Consider the following 18420-nt stretch of genomic DNA (forward strand, 5'->3'; position numbering starts at 1 on the left):
ATGAAGCACGAAAACATCTCCAAACATCGTGCCAATCTCCCTATTGCAAAATCTCGAAAAGAAATAGTCAAACTTATTTCTGAAAATCCTACAACAATTATTATCGGTGAAACAGGCTGTGGTAAATCAACACAAGTACCACAATTTCTTGTTGATTCAGAAGAATTTCGAAATGTTAACATTGCGATTACTCAACCAAGAAGAGTTTCAGCTTGTTCTCTTGCTCGGCGTGTTGCATTTGAAAGGCATGGAAAAGTTGGGAGAGAAGTTGGTTATAATGTTCGTTTTGACAATATGTCCAATCCCAAAACTCACATCAAATATTTAACAGACGGTATGCTTTTACGTGAAATTTTGCTTGATTCCGAGTTGTCCAATTATTCAATAGTAATTCTTGATGAAATCCACGAAAGAACTGTTCAGACCGATCTCCTCATTGGCCTTCTTAAAGACCTTCAAAAGCGAAGAGATCTTAAAATTGTTCTAATGTCTGCAACTCTTCATTGCAAATTATTTGTAGATTTTTTTGACAACCCACCCATTATTCATGTTCGTGGTCGTATGTTTCCTGTTGGTATATTCTATACTGATCAACCAGAGAGTGATTATGTTGATGCTTGTTCAATAGCAATTGTTCAATTACATCTTGATCTTGATCCAGGCGATTTTTTAGTCTTTATGACTGGACAAGAAGAGATTGAAGAACTTGCTGGTCTTCTTCGTACCAAAGATCTTGATCCACCACTTTATGTCCTTCCATTATATGCAGCATTACCAATGTCACAGCAACAAAAAATCTTTGATCCAGCACCTGAAAACTCCCGGAAAGTAATCTTATCCACTAACATCGCCGAGACCTCTGTTACTATTCCCGGCATTAAATATGTAATTGATAGTGGATTGGTAAAGGTTAAATCTTATAACCCTATAACAGGTGTCGAAGTCCTAAACACGTCACCAATCTCCAAAGCGCAAGCAATGCAACGCTCAGGTCGTGCAGGACGTGAATTTGCCGGCGGTTGTTTTCGGTTATATACCGAAGAAGCGTTTTTCGACTTGGCCGATTCACCTGTGGCCGAAATCAGAAGAGCTGACCTAAGCTCAGTGTGTTTGCAATTGCTTGCGATCGGAATTGAAAATCCAGTAAAATTCGAATTCTTAGAAAGACCACCAACATCATTGCTAATGGCATCGCTTAACACAATATATGGACTAGGCGCAATGGATAACAGTGGTAAGTTAACTGACGATGGAAAGATTATGGCAAGTTTTCCATTATCACCAAAAATGACAAAAATTTTATTGCTTGCTTCCAGAAGTGGCTGTGGGAATAAGGCTTTGACTTTAATGTCCATGATGTCATGTGAAAATTTATTCGTGACACCTAGCGAACAAAGGAAAAAAGCTCGAAACCAACACAAGCTATTTATGGATTCTACTGGTGATCATATTACTTTGATACATATTTATGATGCGTATTTAAATGCGATTGATAAACATAAGTTTTGTATGAAGAACTTCCTAAGTCAAAGAGCACTTGAGTACGCCGTCAAAGTTAGAGAACAACTTAAAGAAGTTGCAAATGAAATGAATGTTGATTTAAGCGAAGACGAAGAGGATGAAGGGAGATTAGACAGATTAAGAAAATGTTTGGCTGATGCTTTGCATGAAAATGTAGCGAGACATATTGTGTCAGGTAAATATCAATGTTTAGAAGACGGAACAGAAATACATATTCATCCTTCTTCTTTCGCTTTTAACAGAGCCTTGGATTATATAGTCTTCTCTGAAAGAGTAATGACTAAAAAGCTGTATGCTAGGTGGGTAAGTCAAGTCGAGCCACCTACAACTAACGAACAATCCACAGAACCCCCCTGAAATTGTGATGACGATAGAGCTTTTCTATGTAACGATTGATTTTTCATAAAAAATTTAATGAGTAAACAAAATTGATAGAATGCATCGCGATGAGGATAGGAAGTAAAAAAATTCAGAAAAAAAATAAACAAATTCAAAAAGCCGAAAACATCCAACGGTTAATTGTTCTCCAGTAGGATGGCAACAATCCTTGGAAATAAAATCAAGAAAGGAGAATCAAAAATAACTCTTCTTTCTAAAATTCCTCGGTTCACATATAGAAGAGGTTTTGAATCTCTTAAAAAAGAAAAACATTATATTCCAATTAAATCAGATACGAACTGGGGTTGTTGCATTCGTTGCGGACAAAGTATGCTCGTTAACTACCTACAGTCAATCCTTGAACAAAAGCCAGAAGTATTTGAACAAAAATTCGGACATTCAAATCCTCTAGCGTTATTTAATGATAATTATCAAGCACCATTTTCAATCCATAACATATGCAAGGAGATAATTAATATTGGAGGACATGAAGGTGAACGAGCTACTGTTACTCAACTTGCATTTGCTATCCAAAATTTGTTGGATCCTTACAAACTACCAGTATATGTATGTAGAAACTCCACCCTAGTAATCGACGAGATTGTTCAAATGATTGAAGGCAATCATTTTGTTTTATGTCTTGCTCCATTATTATGTGGATACAAAAAATTTGATACCAAATGTTTTGATTTCATTGCTTTTTCTCTTGGCCTCAAGAACGGCCTTGGTTTTATTGGTGGCGTTAAGCGCAAATCATTTTATTATGTCGGATTTTCATCGACACATTTCTTTTACTTCGATCCACACACAACCAAAAAAAAGGTCACAAACGAGAATCAGTATAAAACATACTATGAGCCTGAGCTTAAATCCATCAAAATTGAAAACATCTCATCATCATTAATGATCGCATTTTACTTCACAGACATTGACCAATTTATGGAAACAATTCAAGTGATGCGACAGTTGCCATTTTTGCCGCTTTCCATCATGGAACATTTTGATCAATCTCTCTTACACGATGAAATTAACATAGATGATAACTCTTTTGCTGAAGAAAGCATAGAAACTGACGAAAGTTCGTCAGCAAGTTGCGCGTTTGGTGATCCGGATGACTTCGAAATAATTTCTAAAGAGGAACTCTTAAGTGAACTTAGCAACGGCCATCCATAAGGTGTGTTTGTTTTGTGTTAAATAAAACGTTTTTTTATTAAAATATTGTTCCAATGAATTTTGAAGATTTTCAGATCTGAACAAGTTCCAATCCATCAATGTACATGAAACTTTGGATGCTTTCTTTTGCATTGCTTAAGAAAAAAATCACTTAATTATCTACAAAAAAATCATAAAATCAAAATATTGTAAAAAAATGTTCTATTTTGCATTGTTATTAATGTTTTAGCAACAAGGTAAATAAAAACTGTAAACAAAATAAGTATTTTCGTTTTATAAAATTTTGAACAAATTAGAAATAACCTTTTTGATGCAAAACAAAAAAGAAAACGAAGATTGCACCAAAAATATACATAAACATCCTGACAATGGTATGTATTCTTTGTGTTTCTTTCTTTTTGTCATAATTTCCAGTTAATTTCCGTAATTCATCCCTTTCTTTCAGAACTAATTCTATTTGTGATTTTTCTGTAGTGTTGTTTGGAATCATTTCTTTTGATTCTTCATCCTTTTTATTTTTTATGTTTCTTTGCATTTGTTCCAGTGAACGTTTAATTATAATAATTTTTTGTTCAATGTTTTCCTTCATATTTTGGAAACTAATTTTCTCAGAAGTATATTTTGAGGAAAGGTTTGATCGTGGATGGGAAAAGCGTTGGATTAAATCATCAAGAGTATCACCAGGTCAACATTTAGGAAGATTTCGAGTTTCAGCAGGATCTTATTATTATAACCGAAGATTACAACGAGGTCTTCAAACAGTTGATGATGGTAGTGAGTATCTTATTTCATCTAAATTCAAACAGTGTTTTAATACCACAGGGAAAGATTTAATTTTTCAATTTTCATTAAAACTTGAGAACAAGATTGAGCATGGCCAAGCATATCTTAAACTTTTGCCTTCAACATTTAATCCCACACAATTTTCACGAAAGTCACCATATCGTATTCTTTTTGGCCCAGATTTTCGAGGTTGGGATCGCCGTCATCTTGACTTTCGTATTTCACGTAATCGTACAGAATATAAAACGTATGAACCTATATTAGCATTTAATGATCAATTCACACATGTTTACACATTAATAATTTATTCCAATCAAACGTACAAAATGCTTAAAGACAATTTCACAGATATTGAAAGTACTCTTGAAGAAGCGTTTGGCTATTGTCAGCCTCGTTATATTCCTGATCCATATGAAGTCAAACCTCAAGATTGGGAAGAGCGCGAAAGCATTGAAGATCCTGATGACATTTCACCCGAATTTAACAAAGAAATCCCGCAATTTATTGCAGATGAAACAGCCACAAGGCCGACAGATTGGGATGATGCGATCAATGGCATTTGGACTCCGCCGCTCGTTGCTAATCCAGAGTACCGAAGCGAATGGACGCCGCGCCGCATCCCGAATCCTGCATTTCGTGGCGAATGGAAACCTAAAATGATAAATAATCCTGAGTATGATCCCGACGTTCATTTTGGTAAGCCCGAAGACTTATGTTATGTCGGAATTGACGTTTCACAAGACGTTTCAGGATCAATTTGGGATAATATTCTTGTGACAGACGACTTCGAATATGCGCAGAAAATGATGGAAGAAACGTTCAATAGTATCCAAGAAGGAGAAAGGATTGCATACGCAAAGGCACAACAAAAGAAGGAAAACATGGAAAATGCAGATATTGGATTAAAGGTTAACATTGATAAAGATAAAATGCCAAACGAATTATAAATATTATGTAAAAATATAATATAAATGATAATTTGTTTGTAATGTTTTTAATTTTAAATATAAATTATAAATTGAATATATATTTTTTCTATGAAATACTTTTAAATTCCAAAAATTTCCAAAAACATTGTTTTGACATGAATTATTCAATTTGATTTACTCAATCATAAAAATTTTTAATCATAAAAATAATTATTTCCCATTGTAAGAAATTTTACAATTATACTGTCCATATCATATTTTTTTGAGAATTTTTATTGATATTTATAAAACAAAACGTTAAATGATGATTGGAAACATCAAAAGAAGCATAATTCAAATGAAATTATAAAGATAATTATCTTTGGAATTCCAAATGTTGAAATAGAAAAACTTTAAGAAAATTCATCACAAACAAATTTTGAACCATCACTTTATGAAAGTTAATCATTTATAAATCAAGAAAATGTTTCACTAATTGCCGATGTATCATTCTTTGGATCAATTAAATTTTTTAAATATTTACTTGTGAACAATGTAAATGCTGAAGATTATGCAGCTGCAGGTGAAAATGAAGAAATCATTCATCATTTAAAGATGCATATGAAGCAGCAATAAATTTCATCAAAATAATATTTTTATGAAATATGTAATAGATATCATAATTCAAATATTTTTAATGTTACAAGATAATAGAATGAATATTAATGAAAATTTCTTTCTTATTAAATATTTTCTTGAAGAAAGAACGAATCCAAAAGATATATTCATCATAACCGGTTAATATTGAACAATAAATTTAATGTTCAAACGTTTATTTGCTTTGTTTGATATTATTTCGAAACAAAATTTGGAAATTATTTATATTTTCAATTTGCTTCACATCGAATTAAACTTTTTACTCACTCATAAACTCTTCAAATATTCGCCCACTTTATCGTTATCTCTCTTCATTATCTCCGCCACCATTCGAATCTCTTCGACTCGTTTCTTTATTCCAGCCTCCGCCACCGGCGTTGGGTTTTCCTTGAAGAACGTTTCGACTTCTTCTGCCTCTTCTTCAGTGTTAAATCCGCTTGTTGCGGAGTCGATAATTGTCTCCAAGTTGAACGATATCTTACTGAACAATTGGAAGAACTTTTGGTAATTCTCCTTCAGATACGTCCACAGTTCCCTTTCGATGTACGGGTTCATCGATATTCCCTGGAACACAGTTGTCATGTCTTGCAACTTTACCTTTTCGATCATATCAATCACATTGTTAATTTTATTTTTCGGTACCCAACACAACGCGAACACTGCATCCGATTGAAGCTGTGGGTTATCCGAATGTAATGCGATGTTTGATACATATTCGAAACCATCTTCTGAATACATTACACCGCATTTCATTACATAATCAATGAGATTTGGATCAATTTCATTTACGTTCGATTTAAATTGTTCGAAAAGTTTCTTTCCAAATGTTATACATTCGGAATCTTCGCATATAAATGTTGTAATATTAAGTAATGTCGGACGTAATAATGTTACATCAATTGGTTCATTTTCTTTTGGTAATAATCCAAATTTGTTTATCATTTCTTTGAAGGTTTTCATTCCAAGTAATTTCAGTTGTTCTTTATGTTGCTTAAATAATGAAATTAGAGAACGAAATGTGTTCGCAATGATACGACATACAAATGGATTGTCTTCAGTGTTATAATATTGTAACAATTCAAGAATATTAACATATGAGACAATGCCAATCTTTGCAAGCGCTCGTTGATCATTTAATATGGACCAACGATCGATTGGATTAAGTTGTTTAGTGCGTATCGCTGATAACAAATTAGTAAACGCTTTACCTTTGTGCCATACGCGACAAAATGCTTTAGAATTAGAGTTGACTTTGACCCAGTCATAGTTGGAATCAAGTTTTATGGGTTTGTCTTCAAGCTCGAGTATGATTTCATCGACTTTCCCATCTTTACATACTGATATTGATAATGGTATTGGCCAATACTCTTTTCCTTCGACAATTCCATCATTCGTAAACTTAACTTGATGAATCGTCAAGTCTTCTTCAACTATAACAAGTGGGAAATTACAATGGTTAGTCCATGCGTCAAAGAATTTCGTCATGTCATATCCCAATACTTTGGAAAATGTGTTACAAAGATCACTTGTGTCTGCATTACTATTGTTAAATTCTGAGAAATATGATCGAAGAACTTTACAAAATGATTCTCGACCAAGTTTCGTAAGAAGCATATAAATAACACACGCTGCCTTAGAATAACATATGTCATCAAATACAGATTCGATCTCTTCTTCACTATTGACCTTAACGTTCACCGGGTGGGTGTGCGCCGATGCATCAGAAAAAAGTGCTGTCGATAACTCCAAAATAACGAACTTCTCCCAAAAGTGCCACTCGGGGTGGACATCATCAAACGCAATGTATGGGAAAATAGTAGCAAAGCCCTCGTTGAGCCATAAGGAATCCCAAAACTTGGGAGAAACAGAATCTCCACTCCATTGATGTGCTAACTCATGTGCAATTGTCATTGAAACATTCATAAGAGTAGATGCAGAACTTGAAGATGGACTGGCAAGAAGACATTCTTCACGGAAAATAATAAGACCATAGTTCTCCATAGCACCGGCACTAAATTCTGGAACTGCTAGAAGTTGCATGCGTGGAAGTGGAAAAGGAACACCAATGAAGTCTTCATACCAATCAATAAATTTGATACATTCATCAAGTGCAAATTGGAGATGATCTGATTTGCCACTAGTTGCATAAACATCAACTGGAAGACCACGAGTAGTAAAACCACTAAGAACATCAAAGGCACCAACAGCAAATGCAAGAAGATAACTACAAATCTTTGGTGTTCGATGAAATTGATATCTCTTTTTATCTCCAATAAGAGTGGTGGACTTAACAGGCATGTTACTAAGAGCTAAAAGATGCTTTGGTACAATGAGAGTTAAAAGAAATGTGCTCTTGATAGAAGGTTCATCGAAACAAGGAAAACATTCACGAGCATGAATGGCTTCAAATTGTGTTGAGCAACATTCGTCATCAACATAATAAAAACCAACTGAATTGGTTTGGATTTCTCCATCAAAAATGATTTTGACTGGTGAAGAAGATAATGAATCACCATATATATAAAGTCTACCTCCTTCATGCTTATATTCGAGGTTTTTGCCATTTTGTTCAATTGTTTTAATTTTGATTGAGCTTTCTGCAAACAGTTCGGCATAAGGTGATGGTTCATTTTGTTGAAAGGTGATAACTTCGCTAGCAGTGAATGTTTTACCAGCAATGTCAGGAGTTATCTCGAGGTCATAGTCTGTCGGAATGATTTTTGTTGAGAGCCTAAATGAAATTTCGCTCATTAAATTACTTAAATCTTTTTGTGATGTTTACATATGTAAACTGTTGATCATTTTGTCAAAATGTGAAGTGAACAATTTTTATGTACTTTTTGTTTCATAAAAATTCTAGCAATAGTCTTTAAAGACTTATTTGAGTTTACAAAACCAATCCTTTATCAATGAGAACGAATTTATTCTCAAAGAAGTTTCAAGAGAAGTAAATATAAAAATTAATTAGTTCCATTTATTACAACAATATATTTCCCATTTATTTTATCAGCTCAAATACCTCATTATTTTGTTGGAAAAATTGCGGCTTCTTCAACAACAAACACTTTATGAAATCGTCCGCTATTTCCTTATAGTTACTTATCAGCGACATTACCATTTCGATTTTAATATGTTTCATCTCAGCGATTAATATTGGCGCAATTGCCACACAGTTTACCTCAGCCAACAACTCATCAAATCTATAGTACACGAGAACTTCAGCTATTCTTTCGATTGGCGCATTAATTTCGATCATTTTCTCCACAATTAAAATCAAATTTTCTTCGCTAATTTCATTCTTCAAAAGATTTAAATATTTCTCATTTTGCCTTTTCATGGAAATAAGTCTTGAAATATCATCGATACTTCGTAATTTTATGGCTACAAATATCGAACAGTCACTCGTTGTGTCATTAACTATTTCGCCAATTTGCGTTTTGGATAATGACGAAAGTATCATTGCAACTTCATTGTTTGTTAATTTCTCATAATCACTTCGTAATTGTTCAATCATCGGACGAATGTTACGTTGTACCTTTTGTTGTGATTGTTGTTTATGGTAAAGTCGTTGTCGAGTGATTAATTGATTTGTCAATTCATTCAAATCTTGAACATGAGAAATTAAGGTCCGTTGACGTTCATCGGGTGAAAATGACGTGATACGAAATGCTAAATCTGGGATATAACCACAAATTGCGCATAAAAGTGTTTCAGAATCTAATTCTTCTTTTTCAATCAAATTATCAATAAGTGTATCAAATGATGGATTAGATCGTTGGAGATATATAAATTGTGCTAATCCTAATTTATCATTGGTATTTATTTCAAAATCTCGATTTAAAAAATGGAGAACGTTACTCGCAAACGGCCACACACCGATAGACTTCAGATTGCGGTTTGAGGGCTTATTGAAAAATGTGAGAATTGAAGAAAACCACGATTGAATGCAATAACCGACGCCGAAGAGTACGTTAGTTGAAGAAATACGTTTACCATCGGCTATCATCTTGATAATAAAAGATTCGGCATCAGAAGGTGCAGGACATAAAGACAATGTGTAAAGGTATATTAATTGAACTAAATCTGATTTTTCACTTGGAGTTATGTTGTGAAGAATTTGTGATATTTGGTTTGGCTCATCAATAAGTCGATATGATAAATATAATGCAAGTGAAAAGCCACACGAAAAACGAATTCGTTCGTCTTTGATATCTTTTGATGCTATTGTGGCTAAACATCGTTCAATGATTGATTGTGAAACTGACATATTGAAGACACATTCACCAGCTTCAACTAAAATTTTGATCCACTCAACAGTGACATTCTTAAAAACATCAAAAAACATTGTAAATGCAGTTGCTAATTGAAGCATACGAGATGTGGTCATTGGCTTCTGAAGTTCTTCATTGACAACTTCGGCAAGAATGTCGGTCTTGGAGTTGACAATTGGCTCTTTTTCAGGAAGAAGAGAAATCAGACTATTGAAATGAGAAACTTTTTCATATGGAAGACGAAGAAGGCCACTGATGACTGAAATCTTATCTTTCTTACAAAGCTTGTCAAGAAGTGGTTTAGCAATTTCGACATCATCAGGGTCATTTAATCCGATAATACAATAATGAATAAGGTCATCAAAATCCAGACCATCCTCTGAAACGGTACGAATACTGTGGTAATCATTCCAAACAAATTCTTCGTCGATTGTCTCAGATCCAACTGCGTAAGCGATTGCATTAAGTAAATGAATTCTAATGACTTTTGGACATTTTTTCATCAAATGTCTTATTTTTGGAAAAACAAGTGGAACAGTATCAGGATATCTCGAAGAAAGAAGTTCAAGTCCTATTACGGCGGCCGTTAAGATTTCAATATCTGTTTTATCGTCGAGCTTTGAAAATTCTGATAAATAAAGGTGTGAAAGGTTTGGATCGCCGATGCACCACTTCGCAAGCAAAGTGTAATAAAACGGCAAGGAATTGGGAATTGAGAACTTCTCGCTTGAAGCAAGCAAAAAGTCATGAAGTTGCCTTGGATCCTTCTCTTTTGCAATTCGCTTTTTGATTTCTTTTTGGAGAGATTTGTTAAATTTTACTGCTCTACACAAACGTGGACTCGACATTTCGTTAGGGACTTTTTGGAGCATTTGCATACGAAGCATTGGTGGAAGTTGATTAAGACCAACTTCGATGATTTTTGATTCATCAAATTTATATGGATTTTTCCGAGTTGTATTTGCCCAACTTACAAATAATTTTGGAACTTTGAGTTTGGTTTCTATGATGAGTTCAATGATTTTATTCGGATCTGATAATGCCATTGCGTTATTTATTAAAATCGAAAGCAGTTTATCATTTGTATACTTTCTTTCTACTAGATAGTAAGAAATTGAAAGGAATTCGAAGTAAAGATCATTTGAATATGTTGATGGAATTTGAGAAAGACATTTGAGAGCAAAATCAAAATCAGAACTAGTTGTAATGTATCTAAAGAGAAGCTCATCTCTTATTCCAATGATGTGAGTTTCTTTTTCACTTGGAATATTTTTAAAAAGAAGTTCTAAAAGTGGATGGAGAAACAAATTAAAATGAGAATGAACTGAAATGAAATATGAAACAGCATAACATTTTTCAGTGTATAAGTTTCTGTATATTAATTCAGCTGTTTTTTGTGGATTTTGGTGAATTAAAATTAGATCAAGAAATGGTAAATAATAATCTTCATTTCTCTCGGTGTCAAACACATGCGAAACACTGTTTAGTATTTTTGGTTTGAAATTTTGGTTTTTTGGTAATGTTAATAATTGTGAAAATCTGGATAAACAAAATTCAAAATAAATTTTTGAAACAGAATATAGGCTACTTAGGCATGACAAGTCATCGCTAAGATTGTTTGAAGGGATTAATTTAGCCTTTGCTAATAATTCTTGAGAAGCCTTACTCATTAAGAACAGACACTTTTTGCATAAACAGCCACACAATTTTTCAAACAAGTAAACCGTTTATAAATTCACCAATACGCTCACTAAGTCAAATTTTAAAACAAATATATATTTAATGGAATATACATATGGTAGTACTTGATTTTATATTATTCTTTAATTCCTTTTGTTTAGAAATTATCAAATTTTTTATATAATTTTCATTCTTGAAAGATGCAATATCAAGTGCTGTTCTAAATAAGTTAAATAATTTCCAAATATTATTTTAAAATATCCAATTATTAAAATATATCTCAAATAACTCATATAAATATTTTTAGCATAAATATCAATTCCTTTTTGCTCAAGAAGTAATTGAGCCATTTCTGTGATTCCATTCCAAGTTGCAAACATAAGTGCTGTATAAAATATTTTAAATGATTTCCAAATATTATTTTGAAAGATTAAATGATTGAAATAAATATAAAATAAAACAAATTAATATTTTTAGCATTAACATCAATTCCTTCTTTATCAAGAAGTAATTTAACTATTTCTGTATGACCATTTTCGGATGAAGCTATTAATACTTTTCCCGCTTCAATGTTTCCAAGCAAGCATTTGACGAAAAATATATCACCACTTTTTATTAATTCATAAATAATTTCATCAATTTTTATTTTCTCATTTAAAAAAAATAAAATCAATTCATAGTTATAAGAAGAAATACATTTCCTTACCAAATAATTAATATTTGAAGTTCCAAAAATTTTATTTTCATAAATATAATTAAAGATATCATTTTGATGAAATTCTATTACATTTTCAAATGAATTTGATAATGATGAATGGCTTTGTTCACATAAATGAATGATTTCAAGATTTCTGCCTGCTACTGCATATTTACCAGTATTCATTAACCTAGAATGATTTAATAACAAATATTTAAAACAGTTGATTGATCCAAAAAATGCTGCAAAATCATTTAACGTAACACTATTTTGATTAATATATGAACATCTTTCATAAAGTGATGGTCTAATTAGTTGAGTAAATGTGAAATTCGGTTGTGATGATATTTCTTGAAGTTTTTCGATATCATCATTTCGAATTATTTTTGATATTTCATTTGGATTAACACCTTCTTTAATTAATTGCTTATGAAGTTCCCAATCATTCTTTGAAAGTTTATCAATATTATGTTTTATTTCATCATTGAATTGATAAGAATTAATATTTAATGAATTAATTTCTTTGAGTTTTATAATGTATAAAATATAATGTTTTCTTGTTTTAACTATATTTAGGTTTATCATTTCTTTTTCTATCATTTTCTCAAGTAAAAAATTTGATTCTTGCATATCTGAATCAAGTAGTAATTGCGTAAAAATATCTATAATAGTATTCTTTTCTTTTTGATGAATAGCATTTATAAAATTCAAGCACACATCAAAGTCAATTATTCTTGATACAAAGCATGTGTAGATTAAATGACACAAAGTATATTCATTGAATTATTATCAAATGATCTGAACTGATTCCTCTACATTATTGACATTTAATTCACGAATGATTTTTTGAATTAGCACAAGGTCATGAAGGCATTTTTCATTTGCTTGCTGTTCCATCGCAAAATATCGATTGATGAGAAATCCCCCATAATTTATAGGTTTACATTCATTCAAAACAAGAAAACTGACACAGAAAATTTGGGGCACACCAATTTTTAAACGGCCTCATATCAGTTGCTAAATGAAAATTGTTTTATTAGAAGGACTTGGCGTTTCCGATGAAGTGATAGCTAAGCACGCAAATAAGCTTAAAGAAATGGGTCATAGCTTTGTTGCATATCCAAAAGATACTAATCCATCAGTTCAAATTGAAAGAGTCCGAGATGCAGATGTCATAATGCTTGCAAATATGCCACTGCCACAAGCCGTCCTTGACGCAGCCACAAATGTCAAATTTATTAATGTTGCCTTTACAGGTGTTGATCATATTCCAGTTTCTTCTGCCAAAAGTCGTGGTATTGCCATTAGTAATGCATCTGGCTATGCCACACAAGCTGTTTCTGAACTTTGCATCAGTTTTATGATCCAACTTCTTCGAAATATTCCACAAACCGAGCAACGTTGTCGTAACGGTGGAACCAAAGATGGCCTAGTTGGCAATCTTCTTTGTGGGAAAACTATTGGTATTATTGGGACAGGTGCCATTGGTAAAAAAGTTGCAAATCTATGTAAAGCGTTTGGTTGTACCGTCATTGGATATAACCGAAGCAAAGTAACTGATCCATCCATTGATGCGCAAGTGTCATTAGATGAACTTCTCCAACGTTCTGATGTTGTATCTCTTCATTGTCCACTCACTGAGCAAACGAAGGGAATGATTGGAGCCAAAGAGTTATCTCTTATGAAGAAGAGCGCGATACTCATAAACACTGCGCGTGGTGCTGTTGTTGATTCGCAAGCACTTGCTGATGCGCTACAAAATGGAACAATTGCAGGCGCTGCATGCGATGTATTTGAGAATGAGCCGCCAATTGACAAAAATCATCCACTTCTAAAGTGTCCAAATACAATTGTGACACCACATATCGCATTCGCTTCTGTCGAGTCAATGGAACAAAGAGCGGAAATAGTGTTCAATAACTTATACTCGTGGCTTGATGGAAAGCAAATAAACGCAATTTAAACATTTGTTTTTGTTCCCTAATTTTTATGTATGTATGTAAATTCTTTAATAGAATATGATAATTTAGGTTAAGAGATTTATCTTTTTCTAAGGTGAGTTAGGCTATAAAGAAAAATTGAACATGATATCTTAAATGGAAATTACAAAATTAAGATAATTGATGGTTGCTTCAAAAAAAAATATTTGTGAACTACTTGAATAACTTTTGCTAAGATTTAATGGATACAATGAAAGGATATTTCGAATGCAGAAAGTTGAACAAACGAATATATTAACGGTCGTCACATTAATGAAGGAAAATGAAGAGCTGTCGCATCAGGAAATCCTTTCAATAGCCGAAAACAATATGTGCGACTGTTCTGGTAAGTGCTTCACAAGCTTCTCAAAGTTTAAATGTCCTTCATTAGCAAAGGTTTTAAATTTTACAAATAATTGCATTACAGATTTCAATGGATTTGAACCAAACTCAAATCTAGAGAAACTAATATTAGATGATAACCCACTTCTTTCTTTCCAAGGCTTAATTGAAGATCAAAAAATTAAATCTTTTTCAGCTCAAAACACACCAATTTCTCTTCTCCCAAGTTTTCGTCAGCTTGCAATCCTAGCCTTTGGCCCTTCAATTGAAGAAATAAATAACGAAAAAGTTACGATTTCAGAGCGAAAAATATTATCACCAGAATATCTTTCAAATTATTTCTCACCTTCAAGCACATCAGCAAATGACAAAGAAAGCGGAATTAACATTCTTAACAAACTTCGAAAAGCTGTACGAAATGGTTGGATTGATACATCAATTCCAAAAAAGCTTGATTTAATTGAAATCAGATCTCTTGAAACTGAAATGGATCCCATTTCTGTCCGTGCCATGCGTGTAATGGATCTTTCGCACGCAAGCGAAGACAAAATTAATGATTTGTTTGAAAAAATCTTTCAACCAAGCACCACTAAACCCAAGCGCTTTAAAGCGCATGATGTTAATGATGAACGGATTGCTAAGCAGCAAGAGCTTATTGCCTTCATGCAGAATCAGCTTGAGCAACTGAAGGAAATCAACGCATCAAAAACCAAAAAAGTGTCAAAGAAAAAGTCGGGAAAAACCGAAAACGAAGAACTTTCAGCTGAAACAGAGCAATTATATGAAAAGTTGCTTGAGGAAGTTGGCCAAGGCTTAATACAGAACTCAGAGTATGTGGAAGAACATACTAGTGCAAATAACCCAATTGGTTTAAGAAATGCAGTTGCGAAATTACTCGGAGTGAATCCTGGCATAGGAGATGTCAAACTCGCAAAGATGCTGGGACGCATGAAAAGGATTGAAAATGATACAGAAGAGCAAATAGAGCAACATGTTGAGGAAGAAGAAAAAATGGAAAATGAGAAACCTGCGGCGGAAAATGAACGCAAAGCAAACAGTGAAACAGAGGTAAAGGATGTAGAAGAAATAGAAGAAAATATAAAATCAACAACAGAAGAAGAAGAACATACACCCGAAGAATGAATTTTAAATAAATCTTATTTTTTCGCTATTTTGAAGCAAAGATTAACTACAATTATTATCACTCTAAATGAATGAAAAAAATTTAAATTTTTCGAACAAATGTTATCCCAAATTTGAAAATTTGAAATATGGAATTCTTTTATTTGAAACATCATAATGATATGTTAAATTAACTTATATTTTCCTGACCAAAGAAATAAATTAAGATCTAAAATTTTGTTTCGAGTTTTACTAATATTACATTTTCTTTTGTTTTTTGAGCTATAAAATTCAATCTTGCCGTTCAAATGGTGAGATACTGTGGGATGTTGCTGAATTTCCTTAGAGTACATGTGAATCGTCCGTGCTGTACAACTTGAACATCTTCAACAACTGGAGTAAAAGGTTCTTTTGCTTTTTTATTACTATCAAAATCCTGACAGAAATCAAATTTAATTTTCTTTTCCTTTTTTGGAATTCCTGGCAAAGGTGCGCTTGCGCGTAAGTCCGGAACCTTTTGATTGCCATTCATAATTTCAAATCTTCTGTCCAAAGGAAGAATTTGGTTCATCAAAATTGTTTTGATATATTCTTTTCCTTTTGCTTTCTTTAAGAACTTATGCTTTAGAAGTTCACTTGCTGAAGGCCTGTGTGCTGGGTCAATAGTTAAGCACTTTTCTACGAAATCATGAAAACTTTTTGAAAACATATCGCTAGGAAGGGATGGCGCTTTTCCTTTACATATTTCACGTACAAGTTCTAAATCACTTTTATAATGCAATGGATTCCTGCCCATCGCAAGAGAAATTGCTGTGATGCCGAGGCTCCATATGTCGGAAAGTTCGGTGTGCCCCTCGCGACCGTTTAAAATTTCTGGAGATGAATAACATGTTGAACTAATTGATGAAAAACGTGCAGCCTTTCGATGTCCTTCTTGAAGTAACCCAGCAGATTCGTATAAGTTCCCGATTTTTACTTCACCAAGGTGAGAAATTAAGATATTAGATGGTTGAACATTTCGATGAATTTGATGATTGGAATGAAAGTATTCTAAAAATTTTAGTGTTTTTTTAATAATCGTAGCCAATAAAATCTCATCCTTGAAGCCATTTTGAAAAGAAAAATCAATAATATCCGAGCATGAACCACCGTCCATGTACTCAGAAACTATCCAAAGTGATGAATTTACTGTGAAAGAACAATAGTATTGAATAAGGTTTGGATGTTGAGATGTTGACCAAATAGAAACGCCTCTTCGAAAACGTTGGAAATCGATTTTATTTTCTTCCATATTGATTATCTTTATTGCACATAATTGATCATTTGATAAACATCGTGCAACGTAGACTTCGGATATGCCTCCTTGGCCTATTTTATGAAGTATTTGATATTGAGATGAATAGTGAGGAAACAAAGTTCTGCTCATTCAGCTTGTTTGAATTCTTTTTTTTCAATACGAAGGTAAGCACTGAAATTTTTTATTTCAATTGAAAATTGGTATGATGCGTCCTGGCGTAATTCGTTTAATTATTTGAGGCATGTTTACAAACCGAAATTTTCAAAGATTTTGGTTTGGATTCATGCCATCATTGATTTTAAGATCAATACTAGAATTTGCTTCTGGTGTTAGCATAAATTTTATTTAGATTTTTAATAGATGTATATTCATATAGATTTTAAAATCAATCTGATAAATCTTTCCCTCAAAGATCTTTTTTCAAAATAAAACCCGAAAAATACTCTGTCAACAAATCGAGGTTTGTTGGAAATGGCATTATAGTTGTATCAATTTTCAAAAAATTGATATTTATTTAATAAACTTAAATTTTTCCTCATTTTTAAATAAGGGCTTGGTAAAAACAAAACCGCATGAATGAAATATGTTTCCCTCGTCGGAGGGAGATGGTTTTCCATCAAAAGCAGTGTCAGATAGAAAACGGTTTTTCCCCAGCCAACAATTAATTTTAAACCATACAAAATTTTGTTAATTTAAGAAATTTTGAATTGCAAATGGGTTCACAGATGAATGAGGGATGCAACAACATGTTTTTTGATTTAACAGTTCCTAAGAAAGTCTCTTCTCAAGAATCGAGCTCAGAACCAATACAAGACACCCGGACTATTAAACCTCCAAGTAAATTATCAAATTATTATCAGAACCAAGAATTAATTGATGAAGAAGATGCAAACAAAATTTACAAATGCAATCACTCTTCATCACCAACAATTGTTACAAGCTCTGGCAGATTCACATTCACATATCAAGAAAAGCAACAGAGCGAAATTGAAATAAATAAAAACAACAGAGTCATCAAAATTACTAAGATAGCACAGCCAAAAAGGCCAAATAATAATATAGCTAATCAAAGAAGATTTTCGGTCGAAATACATTTCCCAACAAAAAACGATCAAATAAGTAGTTCAATGGGCTATGATGAGCTTATTGATATTTTTTGAATATTATTGATAAATAACACTCAGTTTCTTATATTTTATTTTGAAACAAACTTTGTTAATTTCATTGGGGTGCCCCGTGCGCTCTATCGTTTAGAAATGAGGGATTTGCACCAAAAATTTTCGGCAACTTCAAGTTTTAACATTTTCGTAGTATTATTCAAAACTTTATACTTTGTGCCTTTTATAAGCTAATGAGATTCCTTAATTCTCTTTGCTCTTTATTAAATAGAGATAATTTTAATTATTATTTTCTTTTTTTTAATCATTATTTTTATTTTTTAAATATATTTAAATATAAGGACAGAACAAGAATGTTAGTTGGGCATTATGGTAAAGGACATATTATTTAAAGTTAAAAAAACAAATTTCAACCAATTTTTTATTCAAATTTTAAACAAGCAATAAATTATTTTTATAAATGCATGAGAAAGAAACTCAAAGTGATTCCAGTT

At 32.5% G+C, this 18420-nt stretch overlaps 8 protein-coding genes across 8 annotated transcripts; 5 read left to right on the plus strand and 3 right to left on the minus strand.

The window, feature by feature from the left end:
• GO595_004547 (putative ATP-dependent RNA helicase DHX35) lies at nt 1-1878 on the plus strand (the record flags this gene model as incomplete). The annotated part of the gene is made up of 1 exon (XM_067917691.1): nt 1-1878. The coding sequence occupies one exon, from the start codon at nt 1-3 to the stop codon at nt 1876-1878; it is 1878 nt and encodes a 625-aa protein (XP_067775129.1).
• A 351-nt stretch (nt 1879-2229) lies between these two features.
• Nucleotides 2230-3072, plus strand: GO595_004548 (Clan CA, family C54, ATG4-like cysteine peptidase; the record flags this gene model as incomplete). The annotated part of the gene is made up of 1 exon (XM_067917692.1): nt 2230-3072. One exon carries the CDS (start codon nt 2230-2232, stop codon nt 3070-3072), a length of 843 nt encoding a protein of 280 aa, XP_067775130.1.
• A 575-nt stretch (nt 3073-3647) lies between these two features.
• On the plus strand, nt 3648-4802 carry GO595_004549 (Calreticulin family protein; the record flags this gene model as incomplete). The annotated part of the gene is made up of 1 exon (XM_067917693.1): nt 3648-4802. One exon carries the CDS (start codon nt 3648-3650, stop codon nt 4800-4802), a length of 1155 nt encoding a protein of 384 aa, XP_067775131.1.
• An 885-nt stretch (nt 4803-5687) lies between these two features.
• On the minus strand, nt 5688-8171 carry GO595_004550 (puromycin-sensitive aminopeptidase; the record flags this gene model as incomplete). Its single annotated transcript, XM_067917694.1, has 1 exon — nt 5688-8171. The coding sequence occupies one exon, from the start codon at nt 8169-8171 to the stop codon at nt 5688-5690; it is 2484 nt and encodes an 827-aa protein (XP_067775132.1).
• A 247-nt stretch (nt 8172-8418) lies between these two features.
• On the minus strand, nt 8419-10737 carry GO595_004551 (uncharacterized protein; the record flags this gene model as incomplete). Its single annotated transcript, XM_067917695.1, has 1 exon — nt 8419-10737. One exon carries the CDS (start codon nt 10735-10737, stop codon nt 8419-8421), a length of 2319 nt encoding a protein of 772 aa, XP_067775133.1.
• Nucleotides 10738-13089: 2352 nt separating this feature from the next.
• GO595_004552 (hydroxyacid dehydrogenase) lies at nt 13090-14031 on the plus strand (the record flags this gene model as incomplete). The annotated part of the gene is made up of 1 exon (XM_067917696.1): nt 13090-14031. One exon carries the CDS (start codon nt 13090-13092, stop codon nt 14029-14031), a length of 942 nt encoding a protein of 313 aa, XP_067775134.1.
• A 346-nt stretch (nt 14032-14377) lies between these two features.
• GO595_004553 (Leucine Rich Repeat family protein) lies at nt 14378-15532 on the plus strand (the record flags this gene model as incomplete). Its single annotated transcript, XM_067917697.1, has 1 exon — nt 14378-15532. One exon carries the CDS (start codon nt 14378-14380, stop codon nt 15530-15532), a length of 1155 nt encoding a protein of 384 aa, XP_067775135.1.
• A 283-nt stretch (nt 15533-15815) lies between these two features.
• Nucleotides 15816-16937, minus strand: GO595_004554 (STE family protein kinase; the record flags this gene model as incomplete). The annotated part of the gene is made up of 1 exon (XM_067917698.1): nt 15816-16937. One exon carries the CDS (start codon nt 16935-16937, stop codon nt 15816-15818), a length of 1122 nt encoding a protein of 373 aa, XP_067775136.1.
• Nucleotides 16938-18420: the final 1483 nt, after the last annotated feature.

Source organism: Histomonas meleagridis, assembly GCF_020186115.1.
Source record: "Histomonas meleagridis strain 2922-C6/04-10x chromosome Unknown contig_27, whole genome shotgun sequence".
Lineage (NCBI taxonomy): Eukaryota > Parabasalia > Tritrichomonadida > Dientamoebidae > Histomonas > Histomonas meleagridis.